At 42.2% G+C, this 26886-nt stretch overlaps 1 protein-coding gene and 1 pseudogene across 1 annotated transcript; both read left to right on the forward strand.

Moving 5' to 3' along the window:
• LOC139354867 (2-oxoisovalerate dehydrogenase subunit beta, mitochondrial-like) overlaps positions 1 to 7387 on the forward strand; it is a 31445-nt pseudogene extending 24058 nt beyond the window's left edge.
• Positions 7388 to 24226: 16839 nt separating this feature from the next.
• Positions 24227 to 25855, forward strand: LOC139354900 (uncharacterized). The gene has a single exon (XM_070999155.1). It carries the CDS (start codon positions 24227 to 24229, stop codon positions 25853 to 25855), a length of 1629 nt encoding a protein of 542 aa, XP_070855256.1.
• Positions 25856 to 26886: the final 1031 nt, after the last annotated feature.

A 26886-nucleotide genomic window follows, 5' to 3' on the forward strand; every position in this document is an offset into this window, starting at 1 on the left:
GGGGAACTAGAATTGGTACCTTATACTTCCTTGTACAGAGAACTAGTTCGGTCTTTTCTGGGTTAACGCCCAGTCCACAGTTAGCCGTCCCACGGGAGACGGTGGATAAGGCTGTCTCCATTAGATTGCAAAGGGTTTGCGGGAATTTGCCTTGCAGTAGGATAACCACGTCGTCCGCGTAGGCTACCACTTTTGTGCCCGCCTTTTCTAGAAGTGATAGCAGTTTGTTGACCACTTAAACCCATAGAAGAGGTGAGAGTACGCCCCCTTGTGGAGTTCCTCTGCTGTCATTCCTGGTCGAGTGGGCCGATCCCATAGTGGAGTACACTACTCTGCTGGTTAGCATGGTGTGTCTGAGTCCTACTATGGGCCGCTAAATGCCCAGTTCAGTCAGAGCACCAGTAATCGCCGTTGGGGTGACGTTGTTAAAGGCGCCTTCTATGTGTAGAAACGCTGCAAGAGAGTATTCCCTATTGCGGAAACCTCTCTCTATACTGTACACTAGAGAGTGGAGGGCGGTATCTGTTGATCTACCCTTACGGTACGCATGCTGTGCGTCAGTACTCTGGTCGTCTAAGTTCTCCTCTATGTGGAGGTCCTCCACTACATGGGTGTTCTTAGGGAAGTGGGTGTCTAGCAGTAGTTCAAGGGTTTCCTGACTGTTTTCTGTCCAGCTGTCAGCATTGATTTTTAGATAGCCAATAGTCGTTGGTTACGTCTTCCGACTTTTTGAGAGTGTCGGGCTCATGTTTGGTACAGTCTTTTTTGTTTATATTTGTTAAATTCTCCATGTTAAGTCCCACGAGCTGCGGAGAAGGGACAGGTCCACCCGGGCAGAGATCCGCTGTATTCGGGTAAGGCTGACTTAGAACAGGCGGTCGCCACTTGCCTGAGCTCACCGTTTGAGACTGAGTTATTTGATGACTCGGGCTCTCAGCCAGAATGACTCTCGGCACGGTACGAGTGACACCTTAGTCCAGCCCGGGGTGAGATGAGTTGTGTGGGTAGGGAAGAGGTAGGTTCAAAGAGTGTGGGAAGGGGGGTATGTGTGAGCTATTTGTCGGAGGCGGCAGCACAAGCGCGACGTCGGTACTGCTACGGCGCAGATACCCGCTGACTGTCCGGGGCTACTTATTTGCGCTTCGTGTTGGGGGCTTGGCGGTAGCCGGGCCGTGTCCAACTTCCACGCTTATTCGTAGCTACCCGACATGTTTCTTACAGAGGGATGGAGTAAGAAAATTAATTATATACAAATATACATAAAATATAATTAATTATGAATTATGAATTTAATGAAATATGTTTACAATAATAAAATATATAAAAAATTATTGAGTGGTCCTACAAATTTTGTATCTGACTGTAATTAAAACTACAGGTACAAATGAAGGGGAAGTATTTTGTTCAATGTCCTTGGGTCTTGGGCATGTGACTTTAGGTAATGTGACTTAGGTAATGTGACTTTCAGGTAATGATAGTTCACTGCAAGTGTGTTTGGCTAACACATCTTAGAAACTTTAACTTGTGTACTTTGATATTTCTTAATAAGAGACTATAGCAACTCATAATACTTGTTAACATTTAGTTACCATCTAAAACCAAGTACTTTACAGATACTACAGATAGTAACCATCCAAAATCAAGTACTGTACAGGTACTATACAAAAAGTAACCATCCAAAAACAAGACTAAAAAGAAAGTAACCATCAAAATACTGCTAGGTAACAACTAAATACAACGAGTCCAACGTGTCAAGTCTATGTCGGTATGACTACTACCCTAAAATATTGTATATCTCTGTATAATCTTCAAAGTCAATACCTATTAAATTCTGGATGGAGTAGTGGAGACGAAATGTCTACGGTATCCCTACTTAAAATTTTTCTGTACCATTAAAAAATTTGTTGGGATTGGCTGAGGATTATAAAAAAGTTTTGTTAAATTGTAAACACAAACTAGTGTTGATGCTAACTAAGAATCTTGGTGAGTCTTGAACAAACCAGCAATGAACAAACTTTTAAACTGGAAACTACGAATAAAACCTGGAAAATTCCCCATGTAACTCTGAGCGATTTTACAAAAATTAAGGTGTACGATGTTATTAAAAGTTGTGTAAACCTACCAATCGCATTCCGGAGTTGGGGTTTATATGTTAACCCCAAATTGGGGTATAGGAGTCAACACAGGTGAAATGTGAAATTGTCGGCTAACCGCGAAAATCCAATTTTTGCCATAATTGGATTTACACTAAATGGAGAGCTTATCACAAATAACTTATCAAACTTGAAAGTTCACTTGAATTCTGAGTCATATTAATAATAATCTGAATGTTGATTTTAGTAAGAATTAGTATGCTCACCTATATGAAATGTATACAAGATTTCAATCTAGTTACTATAATCGTAAGTCACAACCATTTTTGACCCGAAATGAATTTAAATTGAAGACCCCTATTATTGTGGTTGATCTTTCATATCAAACTCATATCAAAAAACTTTTATGACATCTAAACCTTTTAAAATCAGATAATATATGGATTATGCAAATTGTCCCAGAACCCGCATACATTAATGAAGAGGCGGGGGCCATTAATATGTTAACTAGTGAGAGGCGGGGTCATTAATATGCTAATTAGTAAGGGGGTGGGGGCCATTAATATGCTAATTGTCCCAGAACCCGTCTTTCCCAACTACTGATGTGTGTATTTTGTTATTGCAATAGTAAATAGTTATCCTAACGTAAAATCTTCCACACAAAAGTATGCAACAATAAGGAATTTACTTAAATGTATTGATTATAATTCACAACTGGGTCTAGAGCTTCGTACACCGAGGCTCCCAAGCCTTGCTCAGAAAAGTTAGGGCTTTACTTAAAAGATGTATCTGTAAAGTCTTCAACATGCTTCTAGCTGAAAGTCACTTGAAAAGTGACTCAACAAAAACCTTACCATGCTACAGTGACGTTTCTATGAACTTAATTAATTAATAACGTTATCAATTTTATATCTATAAGAATGTAACCATATTTATGGTTCGCATAACTACCCTTTTATACAGTTTTATAACTATTTTTTATAGAAACTCTTACGTTTAAGTATTACATAAAAGTAACTATTTAATGGGTAAAATTGACAATTCGATGGTTGGAGACGGTTATGTTAGTCCAATTTACCGATCGTTTTTATACCCGTTACTCGTAGAGTAAAAGGGTATACTAGATTCGTCGGAAAGTATGTAACAGGCAGAAGGAAGCGTTTCCGACCCCACAAAGTATATATATTCTTGATCAGGATCACTAGCCGAGTCGATCTAGCCATGTCCGTCTGTCCGTCTGTCTGTCCGTCTGTCTGTCCGTCCGGATGAACGCTGAGATCTCGGAAACTATGGGAGCTAGGCTATTGATTCCTGAGCTTCTTACGCAGCGCAAGTTTGTTTCGGCACAGTGCCACGCCCACTCTAACGCCCACAAACCGCCCAAAACTGTGGCTCCTACAGTTTTGATGCTAGAATAAAAATTTTAACTGAAATGTATTGCTCTCATCAATACCTATCGATTGACCCAAAAAAAAGTTTGCCACGCCCACTTTAACGCCCACAAACCGCGAAAACCTGTGACGCCCACAATTTTCATGCTAGATAAAAAATTTTAACTGAAATGTATTGGTCTCGTCGATACCTATCGATTGATCCAAAAAAAAATTTGCCACGCCCACTCTAACGCCCATAACGCTTAAATCTGTATACCGCCGGTAGGTGGCGCATTTTAATCTCGCTTTTCTGCTTGCATATCTCCATATAGCTGAGTAACGGGTATCTGATAGTCGAGGTACTCGACTATAGCATTCTTCCTTGTTTTTTGTTTTAAAATGGCTAGGCTACGCTAATAATGCTCAGCATAAAACTGTGCCCCCACAGCTTTGATGCTAGAAATAATAACTTGCCTAAGAAGTTACAAGCGTTACTTTTGCCAACAATCAAATCAAACAAGTCATTAAAGTACGACACAAAAACGTTTGCCACAATTTTTACACTTTTTTTGACTTACAAAATTACGTTATTGAGGAGTGTTTAGGATTTAAAAATACCTTTTCGACGGCGTATTTATTATTTATATCTGTTTTCTCGAGCTGCTTAACACATAACACTTTTAGGATCTTGAAAAGAGATGTTCACGAAATGACAAACAAAACGACACAAATTCCCGTTTTGAAAAGTTCGCCTAATTTTATTTTTATACTCTTGCAGAGGGTGTTATGATTTCAGTCAGAAGTTTGCAACGCAGTGATGCGGTCGTTTTCGACCCCATAAAGTGTATATATTCTTGATCAGATTCACTAGACGAATCGATCTAGCCATGTCCTTCTGTCCGTCCGTTTCTACGCAAACTAGTCTGTCAGTTTTAAAGCTATCGGGCTATAACTTTCCCAAAAGTCTTATTTCTTTTGCAGGTAGTATATAAGTCGGAACCAGCCGGATCGGACAACTATATCTTGTAGCTTCCATAGTATTAATCGGAAAAAACAAATTAAAAAAATTATGTCTTTGGTGTATTTATACCCATTACTCGTAGAGTAAAAGGGTATACTAGATTCGTCGGAAAGTATGTAACAGGCAGAAGGAAGCGTTTCCGACCCCATAAAGTATATATATTCTTGATCAGGATCACTAGCCGAGTCGATCTAGCCATGTCCGTCTGTCCGGATGAACGCTGAGATCTCGGAAACTATGGGAGCTAGGCTATTGAGATTTGGCGTGCAGATTCCTGAGCTTCCTACGCAGCGCAAGTTTGTTTCAGTAGACTGCCACGCCCACTCTAACGCCCACAAACCGCCCAAAACTGTAGCTCCTACAGTTTTGATGCTAGATAGAAAATTTTAACTGAAATGTAATGTTCTCATCAATACCTATCGATTGACCCAAAAAAAGGTTTGCCACGCCCACTTTAACGCCCACAAACCGCAAAACCCTGTGACGCCCACAATTTTCATGCTAGATAAAAAATTTTAACTGAAATGTATTGGTCTCGTCAATACCTATCGATTGATCAAAAAAAAAATTTGCCACGCCCACTCTAACGCCCATAACGCTTAAATCTGTATACCGCCGGTAGGTGGCGCATTTTAATCTCGCTTTGCTGCTTGCATATCTCCATATAGCTGATAGTCGAGGTACTCGACTATAGCGTTCTCCCTTGTTTTTAACATATAACCTCCTACGCTTTGAAATAACACTTTTTAATTAGTTCTGAATTTTGAATTTAGTTTTATCAAAATCGGACGACTATATCATAAAGCTGCCATAGGAACGATTGGAAAATTAATGGGAAAATAATATGAAACAAATTATAGCTTTTGTGTTTTTTGACAAAGTATCTTATGCTATTGGAATATAATTTTTTTGTATTTTTAAGAATTTTGAATTAAATTTAATAACTATAACCGCAAGGGTATATAACTTGCTTTCTTGTTTTGAAATAACTTAATTAATTTACTTAACTAAAATGCAACTAGGCTCCAATTTCACATGCAACGCTCAATAACCATCTACATTATACAAATTTATGAAATCAGACCTTTTATTAAATGATAAGACCAATAAAAATATTCTGCGCCAGGTGGAGCCAGCTCGTCGATTATTAATACATTTATTTTATAGCTTTGCGATTGGTGTGGCAAATACTGGAACTACCGCAATAGCGGAAATTCAATTTGCGGACTACATATTTCCGAGCTTTGACCAGATAGTAAATGAAGCTGCCAAATATCGATACCGAAGTGGTGGGCTCTTTGACTGTGGATCATTAACTTTTAGAGTTCCTTGTGGTGCTGTCGGTCACGGGGCACTCTACCATTCTTAAAGTTCAGAATCATACTTTGCTCACACCCCGGGCCTTCGTGTAGTGGTAATTTTAAAGTATAAAGAAGTTCTGGAAAATATACTTTGTATTTTGTATTTTTGATTAAAAAAGGTTCCCCGTGGACCCATAAAGGCAAAGGGTCTTCTTCTTGCATGCGTTCGTGATCCAAACCATTGTATAATTTTTGAGCCTAAAACTTTGTATCGGGCAACTGTTGAGGATGTGCCAACGGAATATTTTACCTCGAAACTCGGCAAAGCTGACATACTTCGAGATGGAAAAGATGTCAAACTTGTTGGTTGGGGTACACAAGTCCATGTTTTATTAGAAGTATGTGCAGACATTTTTAATCCCGTTACTCATAGAGTAAAAGGGTATACTAGATTCGTCGGAAAGTATGTAACAGGCAGAAGGAAGCGTTTCCGACCCCATAAAGTATATATATTCTTGATCAGGATCACTAGCCGAGTCGATCTAGCCATGTCCGTCTGTCCGTCTGTCCGTATGAACGCTGAGATCTCGGAAACTATGAGAGTTACAATACTGGGATTAGGCACGCAGATTCCTGAGATTCCTGCGCAGCGCAAGTTTGTTTCAGTAGAGTGCCACGCCCACTCTAACGCCAACAAACCGCCCAAAACTGTGGCTCCTACAGTTTTGATGCTAGAATAAAAATTTTAACCTATACCTATTGACCTAAAAAAAAGTTTGCCACGCCCACTTTAACGCCCACAAGCCGCGATAACCTGTGACGCCCACAATTTACATGCTAGATAAAAAATTTTAACTGAAATGTATTGGTCTCGTCAATACCTATCGATTGATCCAAAAAAAATTTGCCACGCCCACTCTAACGCCCATAACGCTTAAATCTGTATACCGCCGGTATGTGGCGCATTTTAATCTCGCTTTGCTGCTTGCATATCTCTATTTAGCTGAGTAACGGGTATCTGATAGTCGAGGTACTCGACTATAGCGTTCTTCCTTGTTTGTTTTGTTTTCTAAGATAATAAATCGTTTTATAGGTTGCTGAAATGGCCAAAGTACATTTGCATGTGGATTGTGAAGTAATCGATTTGGTCTCTATTTTACCGTGGGACACAACTTTAATTTGTACCGTAAGTAACCAAATTGGTTTTCCTTTTAACAAGTTTATACAATATTTGTAAAAATGCTTTAGTCTGCTCAAAAAACAGGAAGAGTTATAATTGCTCATGAAGCTCCATTAAACCAGGGATTTGGCTCAGAACTAGCATCATACATCCAAGAAAAATGTTTTTTCACCTTGAAGATCCCGTAAAGCGGGTGACTGGATGGGATACACCGTTTCCTCATGTCTTTGAGCCCTTTTATTTGCCCGATAAACATATATGCTTGTCGGCTATAAAGGAAATGGTTAACTTTTAGTTTCTTGGCCCATTTTTTTTCGTGTAAAGAACGGACGTGAAGATAACTAAATGCATTTACTTACAAAAAATGTTATATTTAAATGTTTACTCATTTAACAACAATAATTTACATATTAAACCTACTTTACTTCCTGAAAACGGGTTATCCAAAATATGAAACTTAAAAGATAATTGGTTATTCTATTATTATTTTTCTACCTGAACGATAAATGTTTTTCAAATGGGTAAAAAAATTGTTCACGCCAAAAGGGCGTTTAATTTCAGGAGGCAGTGTCGAGCGGCAGTTTTATCCAGATTTCTATATCTCGCGCGCTCGCACTGCCGTCCGCTCTCCCTCTCCATATCTCCCCTAAGTCTCCGCTCTGCTCTGGAGCGCTTAAGTTAAGTTAGGCTTAAGCAGTTCATGTTTCAAAGTGTACTAATCAACACCTACGCACGTCGCGTAAAAACCCAAAAGTACCCGCGTATTTTTATGCGTACCATTCGATCTTGGGGCTTCAACTATTTCACCGAGCAAGCCGCACCGCCCCAACATTTTGGTCCTTCGAGCCGGATTTCGAAATCTTTGGACTTTCCTCTCCTGGAGTTTCCTTTGATTTTGTCCCAGCAGGCTTGAAACACTCCAGATAAGTTCCGCTTACTATAATTGCCGGTCATACAGCCAGTTTTTCGAACCCTATTTCGACTAACTTTCTGCATGATATATTGTCTAAATCCAAAAGTGATTAATCCGACGCAACGGCATTTAATATATGTATTTCGATTCCGTTACTTGTGCCCGACAATATTCCAGTTTCCTTTGCCCAGAAGATATTTCAGTGCTACTATTCAACAAAAATATTTCTCAAATATATTTTCAATTCCAATTGTGTGTAAAATATAACTCAGCCACAGTAAAAAATTCCCGATCATAAAGATTGTACTTAATATTTGCACTCTTTATTATACCCTTTACTCGTAGAGTAAAAGGGTATACTAGATTCGTCGGAAAGTATGTAACAGGCAGAAGGAAGCGTTTCCGACCCCATAAAGTATATATATTCTTGATCAGGATCACTACCCGAGTCGATCTAGCCATGTCCGTCTGTCCGTCTGTCCGTCTGACCGTCTGACCGTCTGACCGTCTGTCCGTCTGTCCGTCTGTCCGTTTGTCTGTCCGGATGAACGCTGAGATCTCGGAAACTATGAGAGCTAGGCTATTGAGATTTGGCGTACAGATTCCTGAGCTTCTTACGCAGCGCAAGTTTGTTTCAGTGGACTGCCACGCCCACTCTAACGCCCACAAACCGCCCAAAACTGTAACTCCTACAGTTTTGATGCTAGATAGAAAATTTTAACTGAAATGTATTGTTCTCATCAATACCTATCGATTGACTTAAAAAAAGTTTGCCACGCCCACTTAAACGCCCACAAACCGCGAAAACCTGTGACGCCCACAATTTGCATGCGAGATAAAAAATTTTAACTGAAATGTATTGGTGTCGTCAATACCTATCGATTGATCCAAAAATAATTTTGGCACGCCCACTCTAACGCCCATAACGCTTAAATCTGTCTACCGCCGGTAGGTGGCGCATTTTAATTTCGCTTTGCTGCTTGCATATCTCCATTTCCCTTTGAGTAACGGGTATCTGATAGTCGAGGTACTCGACTATAGCGTTCTTCCTTGTTTTTTACTGTGTTCCAGCTGCATGTGTATATTTACAAAAACAATCTAATACAGTCCACTCGAACTACTTTTTTCTAATACAGTCCACTCCAACTACTTTTCGCGACCTACAAATACGGCTAAACTATTTCTAAAATTAAAAACAAAGTGACAATATCCACAAATTTACTCCAGCAAATCGTTTGCAATTTAGTTGTGCAGGTGACAAACAAACGCACCGACATACAAACATAAGCGAAGTCTTTCCCATTCCCGCAACGTTATTCTGCTATTCGCACCCCACATATATACATACGTGCAGTGTACATACATACGTATACCGTATATCGCCAGTGCACAGTGGGTCAAGAGCTTACAAAAAGTGTTCCTTTCAAACAAACAATATTAAAGTCCGTAATTCCTTACATAAGTCCGACCACCCGATATAATAAATATTTATTGCCTATCCGACAGTGTGACCGTATATATTTACAATCTTAATTGGTTCCTAAATTCCAATTTGATTCCAATCCGTTTCCTTCATCAGAATAATAATTCTAAATTATTTAACGTCATGGCAACATCAGTAAAATCCGCTTTAACCCAATTTATGGCCACAGCTGTCTGTCTGATCCACTTTGAGGCCACTGTGAACGCTCCAGGTGCTCCTACACCAACGTTAGCCGCCTGTAAAATCCGTCGCGATCACCTCAATTCCTTGTGGCAAACGGTAAAGGCAGCATACGACATATGCTCCGACTGCATTATAGCTGCAGGCGAGAGCGCCGCAGACACAAAATCCATACTAAAGTCCAAGTATTACCAAACGTACTCCACTTACGAAATATTTTCCGCGCAGCTGATGGAACAAATCCAAAAGGGCTCCTCCCAAATACCTCAAGCTCCAGTAACTCCGTCCCAAAACTTCACGTCTTATGGCTGTCGGCTCCCTCCTATCGACACAGAGGTTTTCTCTGGCGATTATCTTCGCTGGCCGACTTTCCGGGACCTTTTCACGGCAATATACATAGACAATCCGAGTCTAACGCCCGTTGAAAAAATATTCCACTTAAATTCAAAAACAAGTGGCGAAGCTCATTCCATAGTTTCAAGATCCCCACTCACCAATGATGGCTTTCGCTCAGCCTGGAATAACCTAACTGAGCGTTTCGAAAATAAGCGATTGCAGGTGAACAGTCACCTGAAAACACTTTTCAATGTGCAATCCATAGCACAGGAGTCGGGAGCAGCCTTAAAGGAACTTCAACGCACTTTTCAAGGTTGCTTAACTTCCTTAAAATTTTCCGGTGTTAATATTGAGAATTGGGACCCTATCCTGGTTTATATGTGCTCGAGAATATTCACGCCAAAAGGGCGTTTAATTTCAGGAGGCAGTGTCGAGCGGCAGTTTTATCCAGATTTCTATATCTCGCGCGCTCGCACTGCCGTCCGCTCTCCCTCTCCATATCTCCCCTAAGTCTCCGCTCTGCTCTGGAGCGCTTAAGTTAAGTTAGGCTTAAGCAGTTCATGTTTCAAAGTGTACTAATAAACACCTACGCACGTCGCGTAAAAACCCAAAAGTACCCGCGTATTTTTATGCGTACCATTCGATCTTGGGCAAGCGGCACCGCCCCAACAAAAATGTCCACATCACTTTCACAACACTGGTAATAGTTATATGGTAATAGTATGGAAAATGAACCTGTACCTGTGATAAATCAAATATACCAACAAGTTCGACTCCAACCCCACTGCTCTATCTAGTGCGCCACAAAAATCGCAGAGCGCCCATTCAATGCAGAGGTGATTTCTGTGGCACCGCGGTATAACTTCACCCTAGTGCAAACAGATTTTTAATGATTTTGACAAAAACATTACATTATTTTGTGGTTGTTTTGTATTTTTATTAAAATATGTCAAGTCATTATTGCTCTAACCTCCGAGTTGAGTAGGCATTTAAGTAAAGACAGAGTGCAGTGCAACGAAAATATATAGGATATATGTATATATATACAAAAACAAAATTAAATATATATGTATGTAAAACAAAATAAAATTAAAATATATATACAAAAGTCTTTACTTTGTGTTTAAATAAAAGATGGTGGATGTCAGGATTAAGAAAATAAAAGAAGATTAATCTGCTTGTCACAAGTCATCTTTCGTTATAATTTCAAAGAGGAAACCGGAATTTTTTTTCATAGTGAAAGATAGACATTTATTATAGAATCGCCAGTCTATGAAAATACACGGTAATCTCTTCCAACACAACTTCTTGGTATCACATGCGTCCTTGTCAGGGGTGTCACAGATACAGTCGATAGTTTTGGGGACGGTTTCTATTAAAAGCATACTTAAAAATCAGCAAACAAATTTATTTTAGCTATACTTTTTTTTAGTTTCTGTGTTTGTGTTTTAAATTCTAAAAATGACTACAAAAAAGTGTTAAAATTTTAAACAATAATCGTCGTAAGCCCGGTTCGTCAAGTGGAAACTGAGCAGGTCCTGGTTCGACTAGCCAGGATGGACGAGCTGTCGATCGTCGTGGTTTTAAGGGACGCAGTCCTGGAACACCCAGGACCAGAGCACAGGACATCGCAAACGGTGTACATCGTCAACAACATCACAGAGACCTCACTGACACAAGCAATAGGGTGAAACTAGGGTGGAACGAACTGTTAGCCAGCCTCCTGGCGTAAGCCTTGACTGGACCGAGATATGAGTGACCTACCGGCAAAGAGCAAGGGACATGAGGTTGTGGCTTTGAAATGCGGAATCCTGGAGAGCACGGCACCTGATCACCCGTCCCTAAAGATGGTGACGCTTCCCTAAGTAAGCGCAGCCAGTATTCCGGCGAGTCCAAGGCGAGGCAAGCGGCTCCACCTGACCACCAGGAGCATCTGGAGCTACAGGACCCGAGGATGGAGTCGACACGGAGACACATTAAGCCGAGTCAGGCCAACGAATACGATTTGTTCAGGCCATTGTACAGCGAATCTGTACCGCTATTCCATTGCATCGCTCTCCCGCTCTTTTCCCATCTCTCCGCCGTGAAGTCTCCACTACGCACTGGAACGCATAGCTTACGCAGGCTTATGTTATTAATCGCCCAACAAATAACGAAGTTCTTCAGCGTGTGCATTATTTTCATGTTGGGTCTTTTACGCTCGCGCCTTCGATTTTTATCCCCTACACCAGCACCGAAGCCAGCCACAGCGCCCCGTGTCCACTGCAAGTCAACGGAACGCATCCTTGCACCTTTCTACATTTCGATCCATCGAGACGAAGCTTTGACCAGATAAGTAAAGACTTTTTCTTGGGTAAGCTTCCGTTTAGCTCCAACGCCCGATTTCGTTTAAACTTTCAATATCTACGTTATTTGGGGTCCAGATTACGGGAAAAATAGTCAAAGTTGGCGCAAATAACGGGTTCATGGAAAATAATGGTAAAAACTGTTTTTTGTAAATACCTTCGAATATATAACCTCAAAAAAGGTAAGCAAACATTTTATTAAACAAAAATCGCGGCAATGAAATCCCGCACAGTCCGTGAAGAAGATGCTAGATGCTGGAATGTCCGTCGAATTTAAACCGGATGGTATTAAAATAATCAAAAATGGTGACTTGGCATTTAAAGGGATATGTAAGTATAATGTACCGATTGTGAAATTGTATATAAATAGTAAAGTATATACATCCAAAATTTTAAATGATGCAGAATATCGCTTGTGGCATAAAAGATTCGGCCATATTAGTGTAGGAAAATTCCTAGAAATTAAACGAGATAGCTTGCTTGAAGATGTTGAACTTAAAAAAACGTACAGCTAAATAGAAATGAATTCAGTGAGGCGTGTATTAACGGAAAACAATCTAGGCTAAAATTTGAAAAATCTAAAAACCAAGAAAATATTGACCATCCACTGTTCGTAGCTTATTCTGATGAATGTGGTTCGATTACGCCCTCAACTATTGATAATAAAACTACTATGTAGTATTTTTTGATCAGTTTACACATTACTATGTGACATATTTAATAACTTATAATCTCGCTTTGCTAAAATTCTCCAGCATGATAAATCGATTCTGAAGATCACGGATCTATGCAAATCTATTGAATATAGTCACACACCCTTTGAGGCCCTGATTCCTGATAGAGAGGAATGGGAACAGGGCCGACCGGGCACGACGGACTCAATCTGTTTCTATACAGATGGCTCCAAATTAGAAGGACACGTCGGCGGAGGTGTATACTCCGAACAATTAGATATCAGGAAGTCATTCAGGCTCCCGGACCACTGTAGCATCTTTCAGGCGGAGGTCCACGCTATAAGAGAAGCACTAACCTGTTTAGGGAACCTTAGCCTCCAGAGAGGACACCTAAACATATATAGTGACAGCCAAGCGGCTATTAAGTCGATCTACTCGACAAACACCAACTCCCGTACAATAGCAGACTGTCGCAGATCTCTCCACGAGATGGCAAATCAGTTTACTATCAGCCTAATATGGGTTCCGGTTCACCGGGACATCGTAGGCAACTGCATAGCGGACGAATTAGCCAGGCAGGGCACCACCAAGCCTCTCCTACCAGGAGAGGAAAATGTCGGTATGCCCATGGCTACTTGCAAGCTAAACATAAAAAACCACTTCAACACACTAGCCAACACCCATTGGCAAAACGCACCACAGTGTCGCATCTCTCACCAGACATGGCCTGTGATAAACAACAAAAAAACCTCGGAGTTACTCAAACTCAGCCGCACAGAGTGTGGCATGTTGATCCAAGCTCTTACAGGCCACTGGCTTGTTGGCGCCATGCCGACAGGCTAAAAGCCCCGCAAAATTATTTCTGCAGAAGCTGTAGGGATTAGGAAGAAGTGGAAACGGTAGAACACCTTCTCTGCTTCTGCCCAGCCCTATGCAGACTCAGACTGAAACACTTAGGAAGCCCCTTCATCGACGATCTTACCGAAATATCGGAGATTAATCTCAAAAGCGTAAGTGCCTTTATTAAATCTTCCGGGTGGAAGACATGCTGATCAGCTTAACACAGGCTGAAACTACTAGAAACGGGACCCTAGAGAAGGAAAAAACGAGATCATGCGGTATCACAACGGACCCATTGAGGTCTAAGTGTGTCGGACTATAGTCCGACAGCCGCCCTAACCTAACCTAACCTAATCTCGCTTTGCTTTTGCTATATCTCCATCTTTTTTTTGCTCTCTTTATTCTCATTCAAGACCCATGGATTGTTGGTAACAACATCTGTGGCTTATCAACCCCCCTATACAAGCTATTTTACACCAAGGGTAAGGGTAAAACCAGAACCTGCATTCTTACCTAGACACACATTAACGCTTATCTTTTTCTACAGTTTAGCGAAGGCAACCTCACCACTGCAGCTAAACGAACACACTTATCACACTATAGCATCATTCTATCTGGCTCACGACTATGACGGGCCACTACCAAACATCATAACACAACAATTCAAATACTGTGTTTATGTTATGCCTATTTCATGAAATCAATTAATGAAATGGCAAATTCATGTGTGCATAAACATTTTCATGAATTCGAAATGTTAAGGCACAGCCTACTACTCTATAGAGCCCAATATATCAAATTAAAAAAATTTGACAGATTTTCTAATATCATTTCATGTTGTATAAACAGGGGATATTAAAATTTCATGTATTGGAGAATGCATGATATTCATAGCATAAATATAGTAATGCATGCACACCCATCTAAAGAAATCATCCTGGGAGGGGACGCTAACTCGCACCGCGCACCAGACACACTTCAATCAAATCTATTCATCTGCAACATAGGTAATCACCCAACTTGCATCACTAGAAATAACAGAGATTTCTTAGAAGTCTTAAAATCTGATCCTCTGCTTAACCAGCTCGAAGCGAGGAAGGTGGGGGTCGAACACTCATTCTCAGACCACCGGTACCGGTAGTGGATCCATGTTTCGTCGACGGTCACGAAACGATGCAGAAACTCCTTTGGATTGCGCTTAAACAGCGTAAAACACTGCTCTGAAGTGGTCTCACGGTTGCGTTTGTTGTCCGGAGTGAGCAAACGCGACACCCATCGCGCCGACAGCTTTCTCATGCCCAAAATTTCATGCAGTATATGACCCACGCGGTCTTTTGACATGCCTACTGTCTCAGCTATCTCGCGTATCTTCAATCGGCGATCTCCCAATACGAGATCGCGGATTTTTGTCTCGTTATCCTCCGTGGTGGCCCTTTTCGGGGCACCTGGGCGTGGCTCATCAAAAACCGACGTGCGACCACGTTGAAACTCGTTAAACCAATTTTTGACGGTCGCCATCGAAGGAGAAGAGTCACCGTACACAGCATCCTAGCGCTCTTTGATTTAGCTGCGCGATTTCCCTTCCAAAAACAAGAATCGAATCACAGAGCGATATTGCTCTTTCTCCATTTTTCTGAGATCCACGGACACGTCCGATTCCCCACGCAGTCAAAACAAAACTACGAGTCCGATTCGGCTGAAATTTCGACAGTGGCCGTCTACGAGAATGTACTACACGATAGTAAATTTCTCTGGCGATAGCGCCGCCATCGGGCGGTGAGTCTAAGTACTTATTGGACTGCCCTCGTATTTGCCTCTCGCTCATTCCTATGGCTAGGTTACGGTTTTCGACAATGTGAGTACTAGGTTTTAATACTGCCGCGATTCTGTTACCGGCCTAACAAAAAATAAATAAAATTAAATGAATTTTACCATGAATGTTGTCCAAATATGGCTTGTTTGGTTCGTTTTGACGGTAAGTTAAAATTATACATTGCTGTGTATACGATATCAACAGGCGGCTTTCAGTCACTCATTTGTTAAAAAATTCCACATTTTCAAAGATTGACGAGCTGTAGCTCACAAAACTCAATGAAGGCTATTCATTTATTCGGCAAAATCAAAGGATGACATTATAGATTTAAACTAAAACATATATTACCTAAATTGACTGAGCGCAATCCGATAATAAAAAAGAAAAACAGTCTATGGCCTCGACTATTAGGTAGTTACTCAGCTTCGACCGTCAGGTCAAAGGGATTTTAAGGGCCTGATGCTGCTATGGGCTCAGTGTTAAAGTTATTAATTATGCTATATTCGTCGATATTCCCCTTTATTGAAGGGGATGTGTATGTGCTCAATTTCTTAAATTTTTCTAAAGCCTCTGCCGTATGCTCCATGGTACTGCAGAAGCTGAACACTCCCTACTCGTATAATACATTAGCGTTACTCGAATATTGTATTCGGGGAATATTATGTAACAGGTAGAGATTATACATGTTCCTGATCAGGATCACTAGGCGAGTTAATCTAGCCATGTCCGTCTGACCGTCTGTGTATAAGAACTACGGAGTTGAGATTTCTTATTTAGATTCCTTATCTTCGTACGCAGCGCAAGGTTGTTACGTTAATGTGCCAAAAAATGTTTCCACGCCCACAAACCTCCAAAACCTGTGGCGCCCACATTTTTGATGCTACAAAAACCATTTTACCTGAAAGGTATTGTTTTCGCCAATACCTATCGATACCTCTAATGCCCATAACACCTTAATCTGTCTACCGCCCACTTAACCATATATTGAAATTGCGGGTAGGTGGCGACTTATAATTTCGCTTGATATTGCTTTTGATATATCTCCATCTTTTTTTGCTCCCTTTAGCTGAGTATCAGGTATCTGATAGTCGAGGCACTCGACTATAGCGTTCTTCCTTGTTTTTTGTATTGCCTTTGCTTGGTACATGCGTTGATGCGGGGTGGTACCAGGGCAATATGAAGCTGATAGCCTTTGACGATGAAAAATCGGCAGCGCTTTACAAGGCTGCCATCAACAACGTTGACGAGGTCTACCCCGGGGTTAAGCTGGCAGTTTGCGAGGCTGCAGACATCCCGTCTCGACCGAGGCAAGGCAGCATCCGCTGCCCTCCTCACCCGCCTGGCAACAGGCAAAATAGATGTAGTCCTCATTTAAGACCTATGGATTGTTGGTAACAACATCTGTGGCTTATCAACACCCCTATGCAAGCTATTTTAAACCGAGGGTAAGGTTAAAACCAGTACCTGCATTCTTACGTAGACACACATTAACGCTTATCTTTTTCTACAGTTTAGCGAAAGCGACCTCACCACGTTCAGACTGGAGCTAAACGAACACACTCATCACACCATAGCATCATTCTATCTGGCACACGACTATGACGGGCCACTACCAAACACCATAACACAACTCACATACTGTGTTTATGTTATGCCAATTTCATGAAATCAATTAATGAAATGGCAAATTCGTGTGTGCATAAACACCTTTTCATGAATTCGATAACACACGTAAGTTGACTTTGAAATCAGCCCCAACGCACGAAATGTTAAGGCACAGCCTACTTCACAGCCTACTACTCTATAAAGCTCTATATCAAATTCAAAAAATTTGACAGCTTTACTAATATCATTTCATGAATTTGTCTGTATTATATAAACAGGGGATATTATAATTTCATGTATTGGAGAATGCATGAAATTTATAACATAAACATAGTAATACATGCACACTCATCTAAAGAAATCATCCTGGGAGGGGACGCAAACTAGCACCGCGCACCAGACACAAACGAAAAGAGTGACATACTCTATGACTATCTCCTTCAATCAAATCTATTCATCTGCAACAAAGGTAATTACCCAACTAGCATCACTAGAAAAAAGAGGGATGTCTTAGAAGTCTTAAAATCTGATCCCCTGCTTAACCAGCTCGAAGCGAGGAAGGTGGTGGTCGAACACTCATTCTCAGACCTCCATAATAGCTCTAGACTGTCCTCCCGCCGAGAACATTACTAATCTAAGAGTAACCAACTGGGGTTACTTCAAAAATCTCCTCAAGAGAAACTAACAAGCTCTACCGACGCACGTACTCAACGGTCAAGAACTAGAAAACCTAGTTAAGTTAGTTCACTGACATCTGCGGTGAGACCATAAAAAGGACGTGCCCAAGCAGAACAGTGAAAGCAAAGAACAAACCGACCTGGTGGAGCACAACCCTGGCGAACCTTAACAGGGAGTGCAGAACTTACTTTAATAGAGCTAAATACAACAACAGCTAATCTTCCTGGAACTTAACCATTCGAAACTAAGCCTATACAAAAGGGAAATAAGAATATCAAAGCGAAGAGCATGTGTTAATTTCTGTAGTAGCATAGAATCTACTGCGGGGGCATCTATACTTAGAAGAATTTTAGCAAAATCTCCAGCAACCATTGGCTACCTAAAAACCAATGCTGACAGCTGGACAGAAAACAGTCAGGAAACCCTTGAACTCCTGTTAGACACACATTTCCCTAAAAGCACCCTAGCAGTGGAGGACCTCTACATAGAGGAGAACCTTGACGACCAGAGCATAGCCAACATCTCAAGCCCTGACCGCATCAAGTGGGCTATTAACTCTTTTAAGCCCTTCAAATCCCCGGCCTAACTACAACGGATACTAGATACATCCCTCCCCTGGCTGACAGCCATCTTCCACGGCTGCCTAGCACTAAACCACATTCCATCAAGGTGGCTGGACGATACCCCACGGTGCGAGAGCAGATTAACATGCACTCAAGCCGTTACAACCACCGTCTACTAGCCCACACCAACCATCTAGCAGCATCCCTGGCAAACCGAATCACAACGAGAAGAAGACTAAAGCGAAGGCACCCCGGTGATCTCTGGACAAGAGGAGGTCTCTCGAGTCCTAAGCAATAAAATTGTTTTTGTTCAATTATTGTAAATATTGTTAATCACCTTTTCTGTTAAGTTTCCATGTTAATTATTTCTATTCGCACACAACGTTTTATAGCCATTAAGTTGGCTGATCAACGTTAAATAAATGAATTTGTTATACTAAAAAGGCTGGACGTAAAAGTAATTTTTATACCGAAAGTCGGCAGACCCTCCCACACCAACCCAAAGGACTTCCGCCCGATAAGTCTCTCTTCCTTCTTGTTGATGTCCCAGTAAAGGCTAATTGACAATCATACCAGGCTACCTACCAACCCAAGCCCACTCTCCGACGCACAACATGCGTACCGTAAAGGCAAAGACCGAACTAGTTATATTCACAAGGAACTATAAAATACCAAAACTACACCAAACGTGCCTAACCCTCAGCAACCAAACTAAGTACTTAGGTGTCATCCTTGACAAAAAGCTCCACTGGACAGACAACATATTAGAACGCACACGTAAAGCGGCCATAGCACTCTTCGCTCGTAAAAAGGATATGGGGAGGAAGTGGGGTTTTTCCCCCGTAATAGTTCACTGGCTATACACTGCAATAGTCAGGCCCATTCTGCTCTACGAAAACATCGTGAGATGGCCTTCCCTAGAAAATAATTGTAACCTTAGGATCGTTCACAAGATCCAAACAAGCGCAGAGCTCTGCATCAGTGGGGCGCTCCGCACCACCGCCACTGAAGCACTACACACAATCCTCGACCTTCAACCCCTGGACCTACTTGCCCAAAGCTGGCCATCTGCTACACCGCTGAGGCTCCGCGAAGCACCGGCATGGACAACAAGCTTCAGCAGTCCAAATCAGATATCCATACCACATGTTACAGACTACTTTCCACCCACAGTCAACTTCGAAAGAAGATACAAGATCTTCATACCCAACCGTACAGACTGGGACAACCTCTCACTCCAATTCGAAAACGCCGTCAATATATACACAGACGGCTCCAAGCTTAACTCCCAAATAGGTGGGGAAGTTTTCTCTCCCGAACTGGACACAAAAGTCTCATTCCGCCTAACAGACCACTGTAGTGTTTTCCCAGCGGAATTAATGGCAATCCAGGAAGCCATGTCCCACCTGAATACATCAGAACATCACGACACAGACATCTTCATCCTTTCAGATAGTCAAGCAGCCCTCAGGGCCCTCGACTCCTACACAACAAACTCAACAACTATCTCTGAATGCCGCAAATCTCTGAACGAGATGGCCACTCATCTGAGAATTAACCTCATCTGGGTGCCTGGACACCATGTTATTGAGGGCAACTGCATAGTAGACGAGCTAGCAAGACAAGCCGCCGACATCCTTCGCGATAAGGATGGGTATGCCCATGGCTACATGCAAGCTCCTCCTCAGGCAGAGACTGTACACCCTCTCCAACAACCGAAGGAACACAACCTCAACATGCCACAATTGCAGACTTATGTAGCGAATTAGAACACGAAAATAACCAAAACTCTCCTACAATACTGTTGATGAACGCATAACAGCCGTTATTTAATTTTGAATCTTATTCTATCTTTGGTATATGAAATACCAACTTTGCCCTCTTTAATGTATTTTTGTGCTGCGTCACACTTTAGAGATTTTTTAGGACTTAGTGTTAAGACTACAACTGAAAGGATCGGACACACAAGAGATATGTGACAAAGTTTAATCATTGAAATACAGTCCACTCAATTTGGGAAATAAAACGTTTTTATTCTACACCATATCTTTGGTCCTTCTAGCCAAATTTAGTTAGTTTTGAAGGCAGTTAGAAGTCGTGCTAAGGCAAGCATTACGCGTTTAACGGCGTCTCAAGATCCACGTGCGGGATCAAAATGGGAGCTTGATGAACTAAAAGTTTCATTGGAAAGGCTCAACATCGTCTGGAAAGAATTCGAGTCCATCAGCGACCAAATGGTCCTTTTTGACGAAGAGGAAGGGTACGTCGATTTAGCCATCGACAACGAAAGGTACGAGGACAAGTACTTACAAGCAAGCACATTATTTCGCAACCTCATACGCACCTGTGAAGAATCTCAGGAAATTGAAAGAGAAGGCAATAACTTCAGACAAGCTGGCAACCCTGATGTGGCCGCACCAATGGCATCAGGAGTGGGAAACGAAAACCTAGTTCGTTTTCTGGAACAAAAGCAGCACAACAACGAGCGTTTGGCTGAGCAACAAGCAACGCTTTTAAGGGCAAACTCGAGAGTACGATCCATAGCAAGCAGCATTTAACAGCAATACAAAAGTTGCACTACTTGAAAACGTACATCACTGGCGAAGCAGCTGACTTGATTCGACATATGCAAATAACGGATGCAGCTTACGAGGCTGCTTGGACTTGCCTAGTTGACCGGTACAATAGACCACGTCATATTGTTAACACTCTGCTGGAGACATTTGTTAACTTACCTTCGACCGCCAGAGCAGATGTAACAGTTCTGCGCAAGGTGACGAACAGAGCCACCGAAATTGTACGCGGCCTGGATGCAGCAGGGCAAACTAATAGGGACTGCTGGATTATACACTTCATTCTGGCCAAGATCGATGCTAAAACCCGTCGCAAATGGATCGAAGGAAGCCGGGGACTGGAATCTCCGTCTGTGGATGATCTACTCAAGTTTTTAGACCGACGTTGCGACGAAGAACGCTATAGTCGAGTACCTCGACTATCAGATACCCGTTACTCAGCTAAATAGAGATATGCAAGTAGCAAAGCGAGATTAAAATGCGCCACCTACCGGCGGTATACAGATTTAAGCGTTATGGGCGTTAGAGTGGGCGTGGCAAATTTTTTTGGACCAATCGATAGGTATTGACGAGACCAATACATTTCAGTTAAAATTTTTTATCTAGCATAAAAATTGTGGGCATCACTGGTTTTCGCGGTTTGTGGGCGTTAGAGTGGGCGTGGCATATTCGCGTAACAAACTTGCGCTGCGTATAAGGCTACGGAATCTAAATCTGAAATCCCAATTCTCTATCTTTGATAGTTTCCGAGGTATACACATTGTGGGCGGTTTATGGGCGTTAAAGTGGGCGTGGCCAACTTTTTTTGGGTCAATCGATAGGTATTGATGAGAACATTACATTTCAGTTAAAATTTTTATTCTAGCATCAAAACTGTATGAGCCACAGTTTTGGGCGGTTTGTGGGCGTTAGAGTGGGCGTGGCACTCTACTGAAACAAACTTGCGCTGCGTAAGAAGCTCAGGAATCTGCACGCCAAATCTCAATAGCCTAGCTCCCATAGTTTCCGAGATCTCAGCGTTCATTCGGACAGACAGACAGACGGACATGGCTAGATCCACTCGGCTAGTGATCCTGATCAAGAAAATATATACTTTATGGGGTCGGAAACGCTTCCTTCTGCCTGTTACATACTTTCCGACGAATCTAGTATACCCTTTTACTCTACGAGTAACGGGTATAATAACAAGGAAGAACGCTATAGTCGAGTACCTCGACTATCAGATACCCGTTACTCAGCTAAATAGAGATATACAAGTAGCAAAGCGAGATTAAAATGCGCCTCCTTCCGGCGGTATACAGATTTAAGCGTTATGGGCGTTAGAGTGGGCGTGGCATATTTTTTTTGGACCAATCGATAGGTATTGACGAGACCAATACATTTCAGTTAAAATTTTTTATCTAGCGTACAAATTGTGGGCGTCACAGGTTTTCGCGGTTTGTGGGCGTTATAGTGGGCGTGGCTTATTCGCGTAACAAACTTGCGATGCGTATAAGGCTACGGAATCTAAATCTGAAATCCCAATTCTCTATCTTTGATAGTTTCCGAGATATCCACGTTCATTCTTACGATTTTTTGAAGTTTGTGGGCGGTTTGTGGGCGTGGCAAACTTTTTTTTAGGTCAATCGATAGGTATTTCTATCTAGCATCAAAACTGTAGGAGTAACAGTTTTGGGCGGTTTGTGGGCGTTAGAGTGGGCGTGGCACTCTACTGAAACAAACTTGCGCTGCGTAAGAAGCTCAGGAATCTGCACGCCAAATCTCAATAGCCTAGCTCTTATAGTTTCCGAGATCTCAGCGTTCATCCGGACAGACATACAGACGGACAGACGGACAGATGGACATGGCTAGATCGACTCGGCTAGTGATCCTGATCAAGAATATATATACTTTATGGGGTCGGAAACGCTTCCTTCTGCCTGTTACACACTTTCCGACGAATAATTACCCAAAAATTACGCGTCGTATTTGACGGCTCATTCAAGGACACGAATGGGCGGTCCTTAAACGAAGCTGTGCATATTGGACCCAGCATTCTACGAAACCTTTTCTCGATTTGCATGCGTTTCAGAATGTTCAAGTTCGTCTTCTCAGCAGATATTGTCAAAATGTATCGGCAAATCTGGGTGGCTGCCAACCGTTGTGGCTATCTGCGAATTGTTTGGAGAGAAGATAAAACGACTCCTAATAAACACTATGAACTGTCCACGGTAACATACGGCACATCCTGCGCACCATTTTTGGCAGTGAGGGTCCTGGATCAGTTAGTTTACGACCACCAACACGACTTTCCTACCACTGCAAAGATCTTGATGGAGCAGTTTTATGTGGACGACGTACTGACCGGAGCACATACCGAGGAGGAGCTCATTCGCAATCAAAATGAGTTGATCTAGTTGATGAAATGTGCAGGCATGGAACTTGGTAAATGGGTTTCCAATTCATCACTTGTCGCTGACAGATCTCTCACTACAACCGAAGTACAAGGCAAAGGATCCAATTCTACAGCAAAAATTCTTGGCATTCATTGGGATCCAGAAGAGGATATGTTATCCTACAAAGTTTGCCTTACAACAAATCCGCACAACACAAAACGCCAAGTGCTGTCAGATATGGCACGCATTTTTGACCCGCTGGGTATTCTGTCGCCAGTGCTAGTGCAGTTTAAAATTCTGTTCCAAAAATTGTGGCTACTCGATCTCGGCTGGGACACGGAGCTTCCTCCAAAAATTGCGGACTTGTGGAATAAATGCCGTGACGACCTACACATCCTTCGAGATCTACGCCTGCCACGGTTTGTCCAAAACAATGAAAATCACATCGAACTGCATTGATTTTCAGATGCCTCCATCAAGGCATATTCCGCAGTCATCTATAGCAGAGTGGTGCGAGCAGATAGCACCGTATCTGTTTCACTCATTGCAGGAAAAACCAGAGTTGCTCCGCTTAAGCAGCAGTCTCTACCGCGTCTCGAACTGTGTGGCGCTTTGCTACTGAGCCGACTGTTCTTATCAGTCAAGGCTGCACTACAACACAAGGACATTGAAGTACATGCATGGTGTGACTCAACCACAGTCTTGGCCTAGCTTTTACATCCACCATCTAAGCTTAAAACATTTGTAGCCTGGCATCGCATGGCATCATGTAAACACAAAGGAGAATCCGGCGGACTGCGCCACACATGGAATGCTTGCTTCGGACCTTCTTCATTTTGACTTATGGTGGATGGGACCTTCATGGCTGCAAGATCCAGAAATGCTTGCGGTAAAGTTGACCTCTAAAAGGTTCTGTTCTTCCATTTTAGAAAACCATGGAAAAGAGGAAGTGAAGACCAACGCATTAACCGCACAGGAAACCTGCTCATTGTCACCAATCGAAGCTTTGACTCAACGCGTTTCGTCCCGGACAAAGCTGGTACGCGTTGTAGCTTACGCCTTACGCTTCATCCAAAAGACCAAGGCCATTAAATCTGCAACGCTGGCAAATGGAAAGATGCTCACCTTTGAGGAGATTCGACTGCTCGCATTCTTTGCCTGCAAGAGGCTCAGAAATGTTTTATGGAAGCTACTGACGGATAACAAGCTACTTTACAGCCGCTCCCAGTTGGTGAAGCTCTCGCCGATTATCTGCAAGGATGGCCTTCTTCGAGTTGGTGGACGACTGGACAACTTACAATTACCAGCTGATGTAAAACACCCTATTCTGCTTCCCAAGTCGAACCGCATCACAAGAATGATCTTGGAAGACGAGCATACGACAAATCTTCATCCAGGAGTGTCTGCACTTTTTGTAACTGTTCGTCAAAAGTACTGGATCTTTGGTGCGCGCAACCTGATAAGAAATCTGGTTCACAACTGCATCAAATGTTTCCGCCAACGTAAGCTCACGGCGCACCAATTCATGGCCGATCTACCAGGCATCCGTATAACTGAAGCTTTACCCTTCCAGCACTCAGGCTGTGATTACGCTGGACCATTTATACTAAAGGAAAGGAGAGGGCGCCATTCCCGAAAAACTAAGGGCTACATATGCCTCTTTGTTTGCCTTGTAACGTCAGCCATACATTTGGAACTGGCCACCGATCTTAGTACAGACACATTCCTGGCATGTCTTCGGCGTTTCATGTCCCTTCGAGGAAAATGCTCACAGATCTTCAGCGACAACGGGACGAATTTTGTTGGTGCCAAACGGGCATTAGATGAGATGCAGCAACTTTTGTCTTCGCAGGAGCATCAACGGAATCTAGCACAATCGCTGGCCGATGATGGAATCAAATGGAGTTTTATACCTCTCCATTCGCAACATTGGGGAGGGAAGTGGAGGTCATCATTACGCTCTGTTAAATTGCATCTGCGTCGAGTTGTGGGAAAAACTGTTCTAACCTTTGAACACATGCAACCTCTGATCGCTCAGATCACTGCAGTGGTGAACTCGCGACTGCTATGCTACACACCTGACACTGACCTCCCCTACTTGTCTCCGGCCCACTTTTTAATTGGACGCCCATTCACATTAACTGTTCCAGAAGGAGATCTGACTCATTTGCCGATCAATCGTCTGGACTATTGGCAGCACTTGCAATCGATGTATCAAGGGTTTTGGAAACGCTGGCATCAAGAGTATTTGACATCCCTACAGCAACGTCAAAAGTGGAGCAGCAAGGAACTCAACATCGCAGTAGACAATGTAGTCCTCGTCAAGGACTCAAATCTCCCTCCAGCAGCTTGGATACTAGCCCGTGTAGTGGAAGCTCATCCTGGGCCAGATGGACTTGTACGCGCTGTAAAACTTAAGACGTCTACTGGAGAGATGACCCGACCTATCACCAAGTTAGCTGTACTGCCTAATTCTGAAACATTGTTTCAGGGCGGCCCGGGAAGTTGATGAACGCATTACAGCCGTTATTTCATTTTGAATCTTATTCTATCTTTGGTATATGAAATACCAACTTTGCACTCTTTAATGTATTTTTGTGCTGCGACACACTTTAGAGATTTTTTAGGACTTAGTGTTAAGACTACAACTGAAAGCATCGGACACACAAGAAAAATGTGACAAAGTTTAATCATTGAAATACAGTCCACTCAATTTGGGAAATAAAACGTTTTTATTCTACACCAAATACAATAGGGAAGACATCTTCACTCTCCTAAATGCCCTTACGGGCCATTGTCTTTTAGGGACTCACGCGCGCAGGTTGGGACTCAGTAACCACGACTACTGCCGCAGCTGCAAGCAGATGTTGAAGTGAGTTCTACACTTGATTTAAGATTCGGCTAGGTTGAGTTTCACCATGGGGGTTTGTGTTTTGTCTTGAATGCTTTGCTTGGACAAGCCTTTCTTATGGCCTCTCCACAGATGACAGATAATGTATTGACTGTCATGTAGGTCCGGGCGACGGGTGAGTATGTAAGTTTCTTGTGAGAAGTTTTTTATGGTAGTCCCAGTTAGATTTCTGAGATTCTATATAGCGATGTTTTAAAAAGGCGTGTTCGACTCCCACGCTCAACGTTTCAAGGTGATCGAGCAGATAATATCTACCACTTTTCCCCTATTTCTAGTGATGAAAGTAAGGTCATTACCTTTGTTGCAGATAAATAGATTTGATGAAGCTAATCGTTGAGTAACTCAACCGTTTCGTTCGTACATGTACTTCCCCATTGTGCGTGGAGAAAAATTTACTTTAATTACAATTTTATTTAAAGTGAACGTTTTTAAGCTTTTTGAAATTTTCCAGGCCTTAGCACCTATGTACATTGTACATATATTACAAAACGACTCCATACAACGACTCCATAAAAATTTGAAGGGCATTATATTGTTCTCGAAGACCCAATTTTTTAAGTATAGGTTCGGTGTTTTTGACATATTACCTTCCATTATTGGGAACATAATTATACCCGTTACTCGTAGAG

Source organism: Drosophila suzukii, unplaced genomic scaffold (assembly GCF_043229965.1).
Source record: "Drosophila suzukii unplaced genomic scaffold, CBGP_Dsuzu_IsoJpt1.0 scf_4, whole genome shotgun sequence".
Lineage (NCBI taxonomy): Eukaryota > Metazoa > Arthropoda > Insecta > Diptera > Drosophilidae > Drosophila > Drosophila suzukii.